Source organism: Dermacentor variabilis, chromosome 1 (assembly GCF_050947875.1).
Source record: "Dermacentor variabilis isolate Ectoservices chromosome 1, ASM5094787v1, whole genome shotgun sequence".
Classification (NCBI taxonomy): domain Eukaryota; kingdom Metazoa; phylum Arthropoda; class Arachnida; order Ixodida; family Ixodidae; genus Dermacentor; species Dermacentor variabilis.
In genome coordinates this window covers 123,634,587-123,652,267 of record NC_134568.1, presented here as the reverse complement: position 1 = coordinate 123,652,267, position 17,681 = coordinate 123,634,587, and the positions used below count along the sequence as shown (strand labels likewise).

At 45.6% G+C, this 17,681-nt stretch overlaps 1 protein-coding gene across 1 annotated transcript; it reads right to left on the bottom strand.

Annotated features, from left to right (window-relative positions):
* Positions 1–639: 639 nt before the first annotated feature.
* Positions 640–8,262, bottom strand: LOC142583457 (uncharacterized). The gene is made up of 4 exons (XM_075693967.1): positions 7,410–8,262; positions 3,978–4,189; positions 1,891–2,002; positions 640–650 (listed from the first exon to the last, which is right to left on the bottom strand). Exons 1-4 carry the CDS (start codon positions 7,708–7,710, stop codon positions 640–642), a joined length of 636 nt encoding a protein of 211 aa, XP_075550082.1. The 5' UTR covers positions 7,711–8,262.
* Positions 8,263–17,681: the final 9,419 nt, after the last annotated feature.

Here is a 17,681-nt window from a genome sequence, read left to right as displayed (position 1 = left end):
TAGTTTCCTAGACACCACGATTTGGAGAACAAATAATATCAACACCCTCCTCTAATCCTGCCGAAATAGTAGAATTGAGCTATATGCTCCATCCGAATTTCACAAAAATCTGCACCACCCCAGAATACCAAAGCGAAATGTTTCAGGTGTTTGTCGAACTCCGCATTTAGTGCTAACAGCGAAAAAACTCTACATAATATTCTACAACTATTATCGAGCTAACAAGGACAATACCCTGAAGGAACTACAAACAAATCAATAAGTATAGTATGCAGAAAGGTGTCAGCTTATTAGCATCATACGAATGGCAAAGTACGAAGTAACCAGCCGAGCAGCGCACTTTGTTGAACTGCGTAATGCACACGTACAACACTCCCATCACGCACGTTGCTTCCGTTAGGGATGGCACATGACCCATAATGAAACAAAGCGACTTACGCAATTCCTTTTTGGGCTGTGTTCCATGATTCCGGTTCTGCGGTGACGCAGTTTGAAACTTGTATGCGTACTAAAGTGGACTTTACTGAAATAACAAGGAAGTTTCCTTTAAACTATTTGCTTTGTTACGGTTTAAAGAGCAAGTCACGTGCAAATTAGCTATCTTTTACTTAACTATTACGCTTTAAATCTACCTGTTGGTTAAAACGTGGCTGCGTGCAGAAGATGACATAACGGAGTTTGGGGGCAACAGCCACGAGGTACAGAAAAAATGTAAATCGGGAATATAAATCAAGGACATTTACTGATCCAGTGTTCAGGAGCCGAGTTCACAAGGCTTTTTGTTCATTAGTGCTCTTTGCGATTGGCCAGCCACCTTCGCCAATAATAGGTCCAGCATCAAGATTGCCGAGCATTAGCTGTTTCGAACAAGCCTAGACCAAGAGATTTTTGAGCATACGGGGCCGGATTGATAGCCTGTTAATATGTAGGGGTTTGACAAGTTATGTTCGTAATTACCGAGTAGCCATTGTTTGGCTATTGCATACTTATTCTTAGACGGCTTATACAACCCACCAGCTTGCAGTCTTTCTTCAACGATAATCTATCTCGAAAACAAATTTCGTCATTTGTCAATATAATATTGAGCATCCTAACTGCTCCTATACATCGGCCAGGAAGAATCATATTAAAGGGTTAACTCAACCTCGCTACTTACAGACATTACAGCGCAATTTACTCATCTAGAGGCTTCCAATCTGGGCACTTGAAGGGCAAACATAACTGGTTGAGTTCGAACAGTAATTTTGAGACTGAATAAAATAGAAATTGAATACTGTTTTTAGAAGCGAACCTAAGCAAATATTGTATACCTTCTGAATAGTTTTTTTTAATGAACAGCCGCTTTAGCCTCTATTGTAGAACGTTGATAGCATCGTACTATCACAATGCTATCAAGTTACTGCCTTTGCTTTTTCCCGTTAAAAAGTGTTGCTTCTTAATACAAAAATGGAGTATAGAAACAAATAAGCAGCTTCGCACATTCAGCACTCTTCGGAGAGAGCCGGTATAGTCTGGTTACCTGAGCGACGTAGCGTGACGCACTATACATAAGTTATCGTGTTTGTTTTTTGGCCACCAGGATTAAAATTTATCGCCCACTTGCTGCAATGTTATGTTTCATCGCGCGCAGTTTACTTTTTGAAGTATTCGAGAACTATTCAAAAAGCATTCGTTTTTACGAATTCTGGCTATTGGATTAGAAGAACAAATCGACTAGGAGGATATGTTATTCGATAGTCCAAAGTTTCGAATATTCGCAATGGTAAGCATGATTTAAATTGCTGTGACTTTGAGAACTGGGTGCAGCAAGCAAAAACACCCTGTGTTCCTATATAAGCTAATCGTCTCTATATGGAAGCTGTAGATACCAGCATCTTTGACGCGACGTACCTGTATCCACTAAAGCTTGCATGTCCTGTTGGTTGCAGTCGTCCAGATAGCATATTCCAAGACGAAGAGCTGCAACTTTGTTGTAGGAGAAGTAGCCCTTGTAGTAACTTGCCTAGGTTAGAAAGAAATGCAGATCACGCAGTGAGCTTGAGAAAACACCCATATCCGTTACGAAGTTTATTTTCTTGCAAATGGTTCCGTGCATATTTCTACACAATTGAGCAATGACCGATATAACCGTAATCCTGAAACGAGGTTCCATTAGGCACAAAGTGGCATTCTGCTTGACCGCGTCTGCCGCTACTTTTTTTTGGGGGGGGGGGGGGGGGGTTAACATTCTGCATTACGGTGCCAAGCCTTACCACTGTCAAGGTTGTGTCAGAGGACCAAGGGTACACCTGGCTGAACTCAGGCGTATACTCATGATAGTAGTCTGCTGGGACAGTTGGTGCGACATATCGTAAACGTGTGAGCAGCTTAACCGCAAGGTTGAAGAAACAATTGCCAGGGCAATCATGTCAGACAATCCTTATAGACTTCTTCTTTCAAGTCATTCTTCACCCCCGCAGTTAAATGGCTCATCGGTTTACGATATCAGTCGTATGCATTGATAACCTCTCTAATGATACATGTGAGCACTTTTTTAAATCCAGTAGCATTTGCAGGCGATTTTACCTCACAATTCTTCTCTCATGCGTCGGTTCTGCCTTGTTTAATGTCACCTCAAGTTTCAGCGCTTCTAAATGCAAGTGGAAAAGACAGGAGGTTTTGTTGTTACGAAAAAGAAAACTGCGCGGTTCCAAAGCGGTCATGTTACTTCTAAAGTGCCTGTCTATGTCTACCAATTTAAAGGTATTTCTTTGACAGTGCAACGATCGAGAAAGGAAAAATAGAGGAGGGAGCACTACATCACGCAGCCAGGCTTGGCAAGTGAACGCTCCATGAAGCCACAGCGGTGTCCCAAAACATAAGCTCTTACGTCGAGATCACGGAGGACGAATCGAGATGTGCTGACATGTTTGGTTCCCAGAAGCTATGGCGATAGTTTTTATTCGGTGCGCGCTTGTTCAGCTGTCCTGCCGTGGCTCTGCCCGCAGAGCGGGAACGCTAGAACTAACTGCGAACTTTGACGTGCAATCACGTGTTGGGCCACCAGGTTGGCTTCAATCGCGTTGCGGTATGCTCCTTCCTACCATTATCTTTCCTCCATGTTAACAACGCATCAACGGCAAAGAAAGCCCCTATAATACAAATTGTGCAACAATGCCAAACCTGGATGCTCTATAAGCACTAAACGCACTTCTTCGGTGACTCAAAGCAAAACATTGACGAGAAGCAAAAGAGAAAAATTTTTCATGTGCGTTATGTTCTCCATGCTTGACTAAGTGTTGTCTTGATGTATTATTGATAATTCAGCACGAGAAATCGAAACACATATTCAACTAAATGACAAAAAATGAACTGATTAAGTTCTTAATTAATTTCTTTGCGCCACATATTGCAATTTACGAAATGTAGCCGGTGAATTTGCGAGACGTATTCAGTTGAAATGAATTTCCAGGATCACACCAGTTTCGAGATACTAATTTCCAAAGTGTGATAGAAATACATTGGCGTTCCAGTTACTTTGTTGCTTTAGTGCATAAAAGATTGTATTGTTAGAAAAGTAAGTTAAACAACAGTGCATTGGCGCGGCGAGTTTGATGGAACATGCCTGACAGGTGTCATTCTGGAAACTAACCAAAATGGACACGCCTTGTAAACTCATAGGCTACAATTCGTAAATTGCAACATGTGCCGTAAAATAATTAAGAAGTTTATCAGTGAATTTTAATTAGCTGAAGTTGTGTTTGGATTTATCATGAAAGTAAAAATCCGCCTCTCTGAATAATCCAGCTCAAGGACTAGACTTACGTTATCTGCAACAGGCGATCTTTAAAAATTAAAAAGAAAATAAAAATGATCCCCCATATATAAAACATAAGTATATAGCGTAGTATCCGTGTGTTTTTACGAAGCTAAATAGTAAAAGCAAGCTTGGTGGCACTGCATATGTTACTCTGATTATCCGTTAACGGTAATCTTACCTTAGGGTGCATGATGCTCAAGATTTTCTCTATTGTCCTGCCCCAGTTGGTAGAATTCTTGGCATACACTAGTAGGTTGCAGTACTGGCCGTGCGAGACCTCGTGACCATAACTGTCTCGCACGACAGTCGCGATACACTCATCGAAAGCTCCGATATCCGCGCGTGACCATTGAAGCAATCCCGTCGGGTACTTTCCAGTGGCGTCCAACACTGCGTACGAAAGAGTTTTGTAGAGGTGAAGCAATGCAATCGTCATGGCCATACAGTGGTATAAACAATGCCTCCCCCTTGTGTTCGGAATGCAAAACATAGAAGACGCGGCTCCTGAGAAAAACAACGCTCCTTCGCTCAGCCGACAGTGAATGGTTGAACTGTAGTATGTTTAAAACAGAAGCAGCCCATCGGCCTCGTCGCCAACAACGGGGACGCAGTGGTAGCTGTTTAGGTGGCAATCCAAGAACAAGCCAATAAAGTATTTCGAGTTGTCGGTCCGTACTACCCCGTCCATTATAATCATTTGATTCAGGAATAACAAAACTGAAAGTTTAAGCTGTAGAGAGAGAGAGAGAGAGAAAGACAGACGAAAGAGATGAGAAAGGCAAGGAGGTTATCCGGAAGACAGATATCAGGTTTGCTACCCTGCATTGGGGAAGGGGGAAGGGGAGATAGAAAGAATTTAAAAAATGCGCACACATGAATAGTGGGAGAGGGGAAATAAAAAAATTATAAACACACACACACAAAAGAACGCAGGAGTGTCTGAGTCGTTCAAGCAGGTCCCTTGACCGGAAGAAACTTCAGCAGCGCCTTCACCGCCTTATGTTGTGGAGGTCGCATCAGCCGGCACTCCAAGATTGTCTACTCAGAAAAGAGCCGGTCATCGAGGCGTGCCAACGCCATCACGAGCGACTGTATCTAGGAGATGTAGCGAGGACAATGAGAGAGGATATGTTCTATTGTTTCCTCGCTGCCGCAACTATTACAGGTAGCACTGTCAGTAATTCCGATGCGGCAAGCAAATGCATTCGTGAAACACACTCCTATAGCTGTAGCCTCTAATTCTTTCTTTAGAAAGAAAAATGGACTCGATACTATTGATCAAATAACGGGATAAAGAATTTCTGAATATGTTCTTACGAGTTCTAAATTCATGCGATAATCTGAAGCGCGTACAGAATGTGTGATTGCATTTTCACTTTTTAGCAGACCTCCCACTCGACTTGACGCCACATTTCGTATAGCAGTACTATTCGACAACAGCGTGAATTACGATTGCTATTTTTCTTCGCAATAGCATTTATTCAAGGAGCTTTTTACAACGTCGCAAGTTTTGTGGCAAAAGTCACAAATTGAACGATTGAAATAATATTGAGACTGGTAAGTTCTGTGAAGTTTAGCTGGTAAATGTAGCGATTTGTCCTTGCTCCCCACTCTATTGGTTTCATATATTTAATTGCTTTCGGCCCGCCGATGGTCATGGCAACGAATGCGGAGCGTCCTACGTACCACTGAGAAAGTTTGAAAAGTGAATAAAAATAAGGAAAAAAGGGAAAAAAGTTTTAAAGTCCGAACACTATTCATGCGGAACAAGGAAAGCAGTGTAGAAAACAGCAATTTTGGAAACATGCCATGACATACTTTTTACGGCAGCAGTTGTGTTATTGTTGCCGCAGTTTCACCTTGAGGAAAATTAAGTTAGCACCTCAGTTACAGTATTTTCCACAATTTTTTAATTTTTTTTCCCTGGATAATCTTTGAACATTTCAAACTAGTGAATTGGCTAGCTCATTCAAATGCACCGTTTCTCTTAGACATTTCATGTATTAAAGCACGTCAATATCTGTTCCGCTTGGATCAGAATGTGGCTGTTGCGACATAAAATTGAGCCGACGGCCATGGGCTGGGCATCGAAATAAAGCACAAATACGGTTCAAGTTGCTCTTTATACTAATTACCCTCTTCAAGTGGTAAAAAAATTGCCAAGATAGGGCAAATGTCATTCGGAAGATGTGGACACGTTAAAGCAGATTTTTCAGGCTTTATCTATACCGATTTATCAATAGATTCTCCTAGAGACGCCGAATATGCCTCTGGAGGCACAGGCGTGGAGGTCTGAGAAGTCGTGCAGGAATTGTTCTTTTTAAATATTTGAGAAAGAGTTGTCCGAAATTTGCAGCTCAAAGCAGCCTGCAGAATAATACACAAGGCCCACAATTCTTGAACAGGGCTAGTTACTGACAATTAAGATACCACTTTCAAATCATCTTGATCTGAAATTATTGCTTGAAGCCCAAAGATATACTGAAGAATGAATTAAATGCATGGATTTAAAACAATTATGGGGTTTTACGTGCCAAAGCCACGATCTGATTATCAGGAACGATGCATGAACTATGATTCGCTAGTTCTTAGCAGTTCTCTATAATACTCAAGCCGGGAGTAACTTATTAGCACACGTTTTTTGTTGAGGTGGATTCCAAAATGGAACGCTCACATTGATGCTGGGTTATAGCTGTCAAACCGCCACTGCTGTGTGAGCCAATAGTTGATTACCTTACGTCCACACTTCTTGTCGTCTGTTGCGGGCCTCTCGCGGTGCGCGCCCAGTTTGCAACTAATTTGTACCGAAGTGTTGTGGTCGCTATATGAAACATTTTTCTCGGGCAATATTCGAACTACTTTTGTATTATTCATTACGTCCGCCAGTGCTTAGCGTTTTTGTACTATGTTTGTACTACATGCCGGGGGCGGGGTGGCTGCATATACAAGATTTAACCGCGGATGTACGTGGACCATTTTTTTTTGTTAAATGTGAAAGTTCTAAAGGTTCAACGCAACAGATTATAAAAAATATGGACGTCTGATGCCATACGGTCATCCTTCATTATGCAAATGGCAGAAAGGTAGTCTGGGAGTGAGATTTCGGTTCGGTTGTCAAGAACGTAGCTCTCAAGTTATTTTGGGTATTCTTTGTTTTAGGAAGGTAAAAAACAAATTTGAGGAATAGTTGTTCGATCATACATTGCTGCAAGGATGGTTAAGCTGCACAAATAATATTGCCATAATGTTAACAACACATGCTTGCAGTGCATCGTGCATGTATAACAGCGTGAGATGAACTTCATGACCTCTTGGCAACCATGGTAAGTTATTTATGTAAAGAAGGTGGTGCCACTGCAGGGTAAGGAGTCCGCGTATTCATCAGAACAAAGAAAAACCCCGATAATATAAGTTCAGCCATTTTAAGTCCGTTTGCAACGTACAGCACAAGAGCGATCTGTCGCGCCTGCCACTACATTGCGAAATCAAAACACGTATACAGCTGGGCTCAAATTTCGCATTAGGGAGTATCGTAATCGTCGGGGAAATGTTTTTCCTGCCCGACTCTCAACCCATCATTACCATCAGTCGCCAACGTGCGCGCACTCACGTCTAAGCACCCAGGGCTCCAGGTTCTGGAGCGCCCGCACTGTCCTAAGCAGACCCACGCTGCATTCTGGTCGCACATCTGCCCCGAGCAGCTGCGTTCGAAGCGAGTCCGGTATGCTTGCCATGACCCGGGCCACGACGTCTCGCAGGGCTTGTCCGTAGTGGGCAAGCTCCTGTTCCTCGGCTGACAGCGTCGTCGCTGCCGGCGCGGGCCTCGACGCGCCGGGGCTCGCATTCTCCGCTCGCGTAAACGGGGCGAAGAGCCGGATCAGTAGACACGCCGTCGCAAGTGCTAGTCGCATCACCGAAGGCTTGTTGCTGCCTGCGCTATTCGTCAATCACCGTGCACTCACTTTGGGTGGCTGGTTGAACGCTCAAAGCGCTGGTTGCGCGGTGCACTCCACTCACTGAGAGTCCCACTGCCTTGCGGTTCAGCAGAGCGCACTGTATGCAGGTGTCAAGGCAGACCTTTCTTTAAATGAAAGACGCATCGAAACACGAAACGCGCGGGAGGCCGTTGGGTCCGGTCATCGAACTTTTGTTGTTCCAACCGATCAAGAAAAGCGAAGGCACAATATAAGACGCGGGTGCGCCTATTTCTCCTCCTGTCCAAGGCTACAGGCCACTTTCCACAAAGCGCGGTCTCTTGCACACGAGGCTATAACGTGACGGGAGTGTATACACCTCCGTCGGTGACTGGAATGTGAACGCATCGAGTGGCAGTTTGGAGTTATTCAGCGCACACACTGATGTCATCATCGACACCAAGGATCCAACAACACGCAGCTCGCACGGCCGCCGACCGAGCTTCAATAATTATCCGGATTCTGTCGCAACGCATCTCGAGGCAGGGCAACGCGTCTCTTCTGCGCACGGCAAGCAAAGAACGCCGCTGCGCTCGACGCCCTAAGAAACGACTGATCGACTGACTGGCCGACGCAAGTGCGTACTTGCACTCTTACCCTCGTTCTGAAGGAGAAACTCGCGGCATTTTTTGCACCGTAACCTTCAATACCTGGTGCCGTTTTTTTTTCCTGCCTCAATTTCTTCTCGCCAGATAACAATCGGCTGGCCTGGTTTGACCATATCGTGTTCACTGCTTCGAATATTCGCCGCCGTTACAAGCGCGATCGAAAGTGCGTAAACGATATTCGCTACTTTGCGTTGTAATGAAACGGTAAACAGCTGCTCGCTTCTGCCTGTCTTTGAGCGCAATGCAGTGTTTTCTTTGTTTCTTTATTGATTGATTTCAATTTACGCACAAAAATTTAAAAAAAATATGTATATGGTGTCTTAAGTGCCACAGCTACGATCTGATTATATGAGGCACGCCGTAGAAGGGGACTCCGAAAATTTAGACCACCTGGGGTTCTCTAACGTGCACCTAAATCTAAGCACGCGAGTGTTTTCGCATTTAGCTCCCATCGAAATGCGGACGCCATGGCCGGGATTCGATCCCGCAACCTCGTGCTTAGCAGCGCAACACCAAAGTCACTAAGAAACCACGGCGAGTTCCACACAACAACACATTGAGGGGCCTGAAAAAAAAGCCATGCTGACGCGGCTTGAGAGACACTCGATCACCTCTGTTACAGCTGGATACACGGCGTCAAGCACGGTGCACATTATACAAAACACTGATTGATATGAACTAATATGAATAATTTAATCTACAGCTTACATAATCTCTAGGGTTGAGGATTGGGCGAGTTGGTATTGCATTCTATGTCGTGCTGTACCAGTTTTAGAATCACATAATCTTCAATCTGATTCAAAACACAGAAAATATTTTTTTAAGCAATGAAATGTTTTATCAAAAAAGAAAAAAACTGCATAGCTGATCATGACAACATACGCTAACATAATAAGGGCTAAGGAAGGGAGAGCGTTAAGGACTTGGATTCTAACAGTGTTACATCATGCACATTACTGCGTGCTGTTTCGTATAAATTCAGTAGTATTGGCGGGGCCTGGCTTATATACTTAAGATCTGGTAGTCATAGTTATTTTTAAAATGCGACACATTCTACACTTCCGGTTTACGTCTGTTACAGCGGGATAACTTTTCGGATAAGTTCGCAAGTTCTGCGAGTAGGATATTGTTACTACTAACACTAAAATAACATTCAAGTGAAAGTCTGCATTCATAGATGATGTGGGCTTTAGGCATGTGGTATTTCTTAAACAGTGTTTTTTATAGCCACTGCACGTATTGTTTTCTTTAGCTTTTGTAATAACTTATGCAAAGTACATTGAGTGGTAGTACCCCATAAACCGTCCATAATTAATTTGGGACGCAAATTAATTGCGTTATAAATGCAAATGCGTTATAAACTAATAATTTCACACACGCAGACAAAGAGTGTTTGTTTCAACCTAATACGCTAGGCAATGGGATAAGTTTTTTGTAGCACAGAGTAAATGCATTCCTCCCATTGCTTAGTTCTTGTGATATGTACCCATAACACGTTGACCGTGTCCAGAACTATTATATTTGTGGATTTAAACGGTAGAGTTCGATTTGCAAGAAAACTATTACCTTCGGTACCAAAATTACCACCTTTGTTTTGTCGTAATTCACCTTCAAGCATTTTTTTATGGATCTATAAGAAAGGTTATGCAAAAGTTTATTCGCCATGGCAATTCTAATTGAATAAGAATCTGCTGTGATGTGCACACTGATTTGATCGACGTAAATTATAAATTTCGCCTGCTTATAGGTAGAAACAATATCGTTAACCTATAAATTAAAGTGCGCCGGGCCCAAAACGCTCTCTGGAACGCCACAATTTATTTCTTTAGGTAGTGATGTATATTTAACCAGCAGAAATAAATTGGCGTTTCTTATTAAGATAACATTTTAGTATACTTCGAGTGCAAGAGCCCTAATTCCCCCTATTTCTTTTATTTAGTAGATGATTTTGTGCTAAATATGCTGAACCGTTTGTGCCACTGTAAAAAAGCTATAGTGCTTTTATTTGGTGTAACACAAACGTTATACGACACTGTTATACTAGACTGGCTAACGTTTCTGCGCACAAAGTGATCATATTGTTTTTTTCTAGGCTTTCCCTTACCTACAAACGACTTTTAAAACACGTTTTTTTTTCAGCCGGATAATTCCATTGCTTTCTGTTCATGAGAATATTTAGTCTGCTCCATGTTTTTGTTTTTTCGTCACTCATACATGACAAAAATACCTACAAATAGTACGCATGCCATACTTTCCGTAATTACGTGGTTATCATTCTACATATTATTATAAATACTTTCAGATCAAAAGGCTTTCAATTTCTAATTAAGTTTGCATATAGTTTGCCGTGCTTTCTTTAGAAACAATATTCGATAATCACGGCGTTCTTAGTCTTTGTTGTTAACACATTTGAAAACGAAATGCTCCTCGTTGACACCCTGAAAGCTGTTAAGAAATTTGTTAGCTAATTCAGCATTATCGTCTTAGAAAATACGATTTTAGTTCATTTGCTTCAGTTACATTTGTAATTTTGCTAAGGTATTGTCACGCTGCACGACACAGCCGAAGGAAGAGAAAGTACAGGTGTGCGCGAGGAGCTGGCCGCTGCCTGTTGGCCTTGCATGACCATCCTGTTCCTTACTCTACTCTAACCATCTATCATCTTGTAAACAAACCCATCCCATCCGTAACAATTTTGGTGGAGGTGCTGGGTAGATCACACTGGACGACTGAGCTATACTACCCCTTCGACGCAGCAAACGGTTGGCCAGGCTACAACCGGGGGGCGTTGACATGAGTGATTCGGACGGAGGCGACGTTCGCGAGAAAACCACGTAAGAAAGCATTCGCTTAAGGCAAGCTGGCTACTGGACACCTCATAGAGAAGCACGCACATTCTCAGGCAAAGCGAATGACGAAGTCGAAGACCGGTTGAGACACTATGAGAGGGTAAGCCGCCACAATGAATGCTCCATTCATTGTGACGTCTGTGCAGCTTTCTAACGTTGTCTTTTTCCTTAGCGGAACTGCCGTGATATCGTTCGACAATAACAAGGGCTCGCTCACAAATTGGGACAGCTTCGTCGAAGAGATAACGAAATGCTTTGGTGACTCGCTTTCGAAAAAGAAAAGGGCTGAGTAGACACTTTCACGACGAGCTGAGTTAAAGGGAGAGAGTGCGCTACCTACATTGAGGAAGTTCTAAAGGTTTGCGGAATTGTGAACGTATGTCGGACGAGGACAAGGTTCGACACCTAAGTAAGGGAATTGCCGAAGATGTATATACTTTTTTGGTCTCCAAAGACGACATCACTACCCCTTCTGACTTAAGGCGTGACGACATTCAAGGCTCTTAAAACACACGGCATTCTTCCTAAGTTTGGTCGGCTGGACAACGTGACCAACGCACCAAGTGTGGACGTATCTGCCTCTGACGACCTTGCGGCTTTAGTACGACGAGTTATCAGAGATGAGCTGGCTCATTTTGAAGGCCCAGATGTCAACCGCGTGTGCCACCAATGCTCCGCTGAAGAGCGCTACTGCAAGGCACCGGCAGCCTGGCCACGACTTGCGTACAGCGACCATCCCGTTTACGACAACACCCGCGCCCAGAGCACTGTAGTCCAGCCACAGCCTACGAGTTTTGAACGTCGACACGACAGATAGCCGCGACGTGCGTTTCCCGTCAGCAACGCGCCTTGTAGATCTGTGCACAACTTCAATGAAAATCGCAGGCCGCCTGTCTGCTATAGCGTCGGGGCTCAGCGACACATCGCGAGTTATTGCAACCGTCGCCCACAGCGTGCCTCCGCGAGATCGCGCATATTTACCCCGCATGCAAGAAGCTGCATCCTGACAACCATTTGTCCCTTTCCGTCAGTTACCTCGAGAGTACACGCCGAGGAATGGCTCCCCAATATCTGACCGCACCCTGACTCTACCGCCGACCCGGACACGTCGATCGCCATCTCCACGTCGCCGCTCGCCTACGCCGCCCCAGCTGTAAAACAAGCTGGTGCGACCGATGGAGGTGAGGTCGCGGGATGGCCACTTTTTGAAATGCCTCCGCCTATCGTGATGTTGAAGAACAAAGTGTGTGTTTGTGTCGATGGTGTAAATACTGTGGCTTTGGTATATAGATACTGGTGCTTCCGTGTCTGTGATGTGTGTTTCTTTCAAGAATCGCCTAGGACCGAAGGTGATGTTTTCTTGGAACGGCAACACCATGTTTCGCGGAGTTCGCGGTGAACTGTTACGTCCTGTGGGAGTGTGTTGAGTTGTCATAACCGTTGGTGGAAAGGCATTTCGAAAGGAATTTACTGTACTCGCACGGGCCACGCATGACGTAATTCTTGGTATTGACTTTTTACGGGAGTGTGGAGCAGCATTCGACTTCATGGCTGGTGAAATTTCACTAAGCGTTGATGTCACACCACGAACGCTTGACGACGTTCCATCCGATTGTCAAGAAGTATTTTACGTGTCCACTGATGTACGTGTGCCTGAGCAGACGGCAGTGTTCATCCCAGTGACCTAGTCGCGCGCCCGTGTTGCTTTTTGCTGTGGAATAATTGAACCCGAATACGTAAACACTCTAAAGAAGAATGTACTTCTCCCTCGCTCACTTATCGAATTTTTACAAGGTTGTGCTCATGTGTGAACGGTGAATGTGTCCTCAAAGTCAGTTATTTTGCCTGCAGGACTGAAAGTAGCACGCTTCAAGGAAGATGGTGTTTTGAGCATTCGTGGAGTTGCTACTTCCACGGATGCAAGCTCGTCGCTCAGCGACCACTCTTCAAAATTTAAGAGCATGATTAATAAATCGCTTCCTTCTTCCCACCAACAAGCACTCCAAGAGCTTTGCCCGCAATGCTTCAGTGTTTGACTTTGCACAAGAGAGTCTAAATTCACCACCGCACTACCGCGTACACCACCGCATCAATATTGGAACAGCATCGCCTATACGACAGAAGCCGTACCGCGTTTCCTCAGCTGAGCGGAAAGTGGTCGCCGAACACGTTACAGACATCCTAGAGAAAGGCGTCATCCAGATGTCCAGTAGTCCGTGGGTGGCTCTAGTTATATTGGTCAAGAAGAAAGATGAGTCATGGAGATTCTGCGTCGACTACAGGCGCCTAAACGCAGTGACAAAGAAGGATGTGTATCCTCTCCCACGTATAGATGACGCCATTGACAGTTTACATTCTGTCTCGTGCTTCTCCTCTGTCGATCTGCGCTTAGGCTACTGGCAGATACCTATGCACGGTGTGCATATGTATCTTCTCTTTGTCTCTTGGACAAGGAGAAGACTGCCTTCATAACGCCGGATGGACTCTTCGAGTTTAACGTAACGCCCTTTGGTTGGTGTAATGCTCCGGCGACATTTGAACGATTTGTGGACAGGATTCTGCGCGGACTTCGATGAGAAATATGCATGTGTTACCTGGATGACGTTGTCATTTACGGCAAGACATTTCACGAGCACAACCAACGACTGTAAGCTGTCCTTGACTCCGTACGGCAAGCTGGAGTGATATTAAACTCCAAAAAGTGTCATTTTGGCGAGCGTCAAACACATGTTTTGGGTTTCCGCGTCGACAAAGAAGGCATCCGCCCAGACTCGCAGAACCTTGTAGCCGTTCGTGACTTCCACCAGCCGAAGATGGCGAAAGACCTCCGCAGTTTCCTGGGAATATGTCCGTACTTTCGCCGTTTTACTAAGGACTGTGCACGCCTAGCTCAGCCGCTCACGACACTCGTTCACAAGCACACACCGTTTACATGGACTACTGAGTGTGAGTCTGCATACCGTAAACAAAAATTTCTGCTCACCTCAGTTCCAATTTTGCGCCACTTTGATCATGAGACCCCAAGGGAGCTTCACACCGATGCTAGTGGTCTGGGCGTCGGAGCAGTACTCTTACAGATACATGGCGGACGCCAACAAGTCATCGCCTACGCAAGCTGTATACCCTTACCAAGGCTGAGCGGAATTATACCGTAACCGAATTGGAATGCCTCGCGGTAGTCTTCGCCACCCACAAGTTTCGACCAAGGCCGCCACTTCACGATAGTGACATACCACCATTCCCTTTGTTGGTTGGTTGGACTACGCGATCCATCTAGCCGATTAGCTCGGTGGCCATTACGGCTTCAAGAATACGACTTTTTAATCACATACAAGAGTGGTCGCTATCACACTGATGCTGACTGTTTATCTCGCCTTCCGTCAGCAAGCATGCGAGATACGGACGATGACTTATATGAATACCTTCTTACCATCTCTGAACAGTTTCCTGATGCGACCGCCTTCAAGCGTGAGCAAAAGCATGACCCTTCCGTTAGACCTATTCTTGACGCCGCTCGGTCACCAGCGCGGGGCTCACCTTTCATTATTGTTGACGGTTTATTGTATAAGACGGATTATTCTGCCGACAGTGCTCCACTTCTTCTCGTGGTCCCCCAAACATTGAGAACTATGATACTTCAGGCCACGCACGATGACATCACATCAGGCCACCTTGACTTTGCTCGGACGCTCCACCGACTGCGCCAACGTTTCTATTGGCCCAAGCTTTGGAAGACGGCGAAGCAGTACATTTCCAGCTGTGCAATTTGCCAACGACATAAGCAGTTAACGACGCCCTCTGCGGGTACCCTGCAGTCAGTTAAGCCGCCGACCTTCCCATTTGAAAAAGTTGGTGTCGATTTGCTGCGTCCCTTCCCTCTGTCTGCTACCGGACGTCGCTGGATTATTGTGTGTGTGGACTATTTGACTCGGTATACTGAGACGGCTGCACTTGCTTCGGCTACAGCAGCTAACGTTTCATCTTTCCTGCTGTTCTCCGTGATTATCCGTCACGGTGCTCCACGTATTGTGATTAGTGATCGTGGACGGCAGTTTACTGCGGACGTTGTTAAAGAACTACTACGTCTTTGTAGATGTGATTACTGGCACTCGACCCTACCACACGCAAACAAACGGCCTCACTGAGCGCACGAATTGTACCCTGACCAACATGCTTGCCATGTATGTCTCCACAAATCACGAAAATTGGGATTCTATTTTACCATTTGTTACGTACGCTTACAATACTGCCAAGCATGAAGTCACAGGTTATGCGCCTTTCTTTTTTCTGTATGCGCGCAACCCCCAAAGCTTTCTCGACACTATCCTTCCCTGGTCTCCACATGATGACTCTTCCATAGGCCAGACTTTATGCAGTGCGGAAGAAGCCCGTCGACTGGCCCGCCTTCGGACTCTCTCCTCTCAAGATCGTGCGAAGGCTCGTTGTGACGCTCGAAATATGCTCGTCATATTTGCTCCTGGGGACTTTGTTTGGCTTTGGACACCGGTACTGAAAAAAGGGGCTCTACACAAAATTTCTATCACGATACACCGGCCCATACGTCATACTGAAACGCTTGCGTGACGTCACATACGTAATCGCAAGAGTGACTTCGCACAACCGGCGGTCACGTAAAACGCAAGTCGTGCACATCGCCCGACTCAAACTGAACCACCATCGGGCTACATAACTCGCTCGGAGAGCTTCGTCTGCCCCCGGTGAAGCTGTCACGCTGCACGACACAGCCGAAGGAAGAGAAGTATACTTCTCTTGAAGTGTGTGCGAGGATCTGGCCGCTGCCTGTTGGCCTGCATGGCTGTCCTGTCCCTGGCTCTACGCTAACCATCTATCATCTTGTAATTAAACTATCTCATCCGTAACAGTATGTTCGGTTATGTTCTGGAAGATTTCATTTATATTTGCATGCAACGTTTGTAACCTTCAAAGGAGGCAAATATAAAGAGCGGTCGATTGCAGGTAGCGCGAGAACAGAACACGCCAGCGCGCTTGACCTCAGCGGCCGCGGTGAGGGTCGCTCCCGAGATCCCGCTGCACCGTGGCGGACCGGCCTGAATAAACCGTGGCTACGGCGACTACCACTTCGCGCCGCCTCCCACAAATTGATGACTCGGACGTGATGAGCCCAGCCATGCCAGCGTCAACCCACAAAAGCACCACTCAAAAGAGCACTTGAAGCGCACACCCTAGAATAATCCGCATAACAAGGAAATCAAGAATAGTTTCTGTAGTGTTTCAGGGAAAACACGAGGAAGGCGGGAGATAGAAATTCAGGACGATGAGCAAAACGAGAACAAGATAAAAGCGGGAGGCAACGTTTCGACAAGTGGACTTGTCCTTTTTCATGGGGACATATGCTTTCCTCGGCACAGTATATATAGGTAAGGTTCTTCTAACTGGGAGAGACGTAAGGTTGGTGGGCGAGGCAACGGCCGATGATGTGCTAGCGGCGAGGGTGTGGAATTTAGTATAAAAGAGTGCTGTGCAAGGTATATGTAAACTGGTAGCGAAGCTTCTATAGAAGGCCACATGCCAAGAGCAATTGAGCTCGTTGTAACCGTCGCCATCTACGTATCGTGGGGGCACCTAACAGCAAGAAAAAAAGAAAAAAAGTCACGTCACAACTGGAAATGGCAGTGACGTCAAGATCTTACGCTGCTTGGCGCGAATGTTTGAATTTCTTTACCGTCCGGCATTACGGCTGCTACGACAGCAGTTATTGTTTTCTTTCGAAGCTGAGGCGAGCTTGCGACTTGCCTCAGCTGAAACAGTAGCGTGTCCTTTAACTATTAGGAGTGGTGTATGTATTATGGTATCTAGCACTGGTCGCCTCCATCCCCCGAAGCAGAGTCGGGCCGATCCGGCGTTCCACGAGCTCAGAGGTAGAGGACAAGCGCGCAAGCCGAACGTGCGACTCGCTCTCTGAGGAGGAAATGGCAGATGCGAAACCACGTGACTACTGCCAACGTCCGATGTTTCGCCCATCCAAAGCTCCTGGCGCTGCGGGGAAAACAGGCGGACGCGCCGGCGGGACGAGCCTTCGTCGAGACGCCCGCACGCAGTGGCCTAGGTTGCCTAGGTTACGGTGGGCCGTAACCAACAGCAGCGACGCGGCGCTGCGATGACGTTTCAGTCTTGACGACTGCATGCTCCGACGACAGGGCTCGGAGCGCCCAGAGCGCTCGAAAATGGAGGAGAGCAATCGAGAACCAGCCGAACGCAGGACGCGCATCCTCTTTGAACCAGCCGAAGACAACACCGCTCGCGAGAGCTACCCTGCAGAAATGACCATCCGAAGATGGCATTAATGTGAACAGAATTAGGCTGTTATTGACGGCAATTGCTACAGTAGCTTCCTTAAGAAGGTGAGCGAATAGTATGGAAATAAATGACACTGCCAAAGAGCTTTCAAAATCAACTTCACTTTTATTCG

Excerpts from the sequence above, each read along its gene's own strand:
- LOC142583457 (XM_075693967.1), bottom strand. The coding sequence starts at position 7,710 with ATGCGACTAGCACTTGCGACGGCGTGTCTACTGATCCGGCTCTTCGCC. Across the intron at positions 4,190-7,409 it reads GGAGCCCTGGGTGCTTAGAC|TGTTGGACGCCACTGGAAAG; the intron begins GTGAGTGCGCGC and ends TTTCGTACGCAG. Across the intron at positions 2,003-3,977 it reads TGAGCATCATGCACCCTAAG|GCAAGTTACTACAAGGGCTA; the intron begins GTAAGATTACCG and ends TTTCTAACCTAG.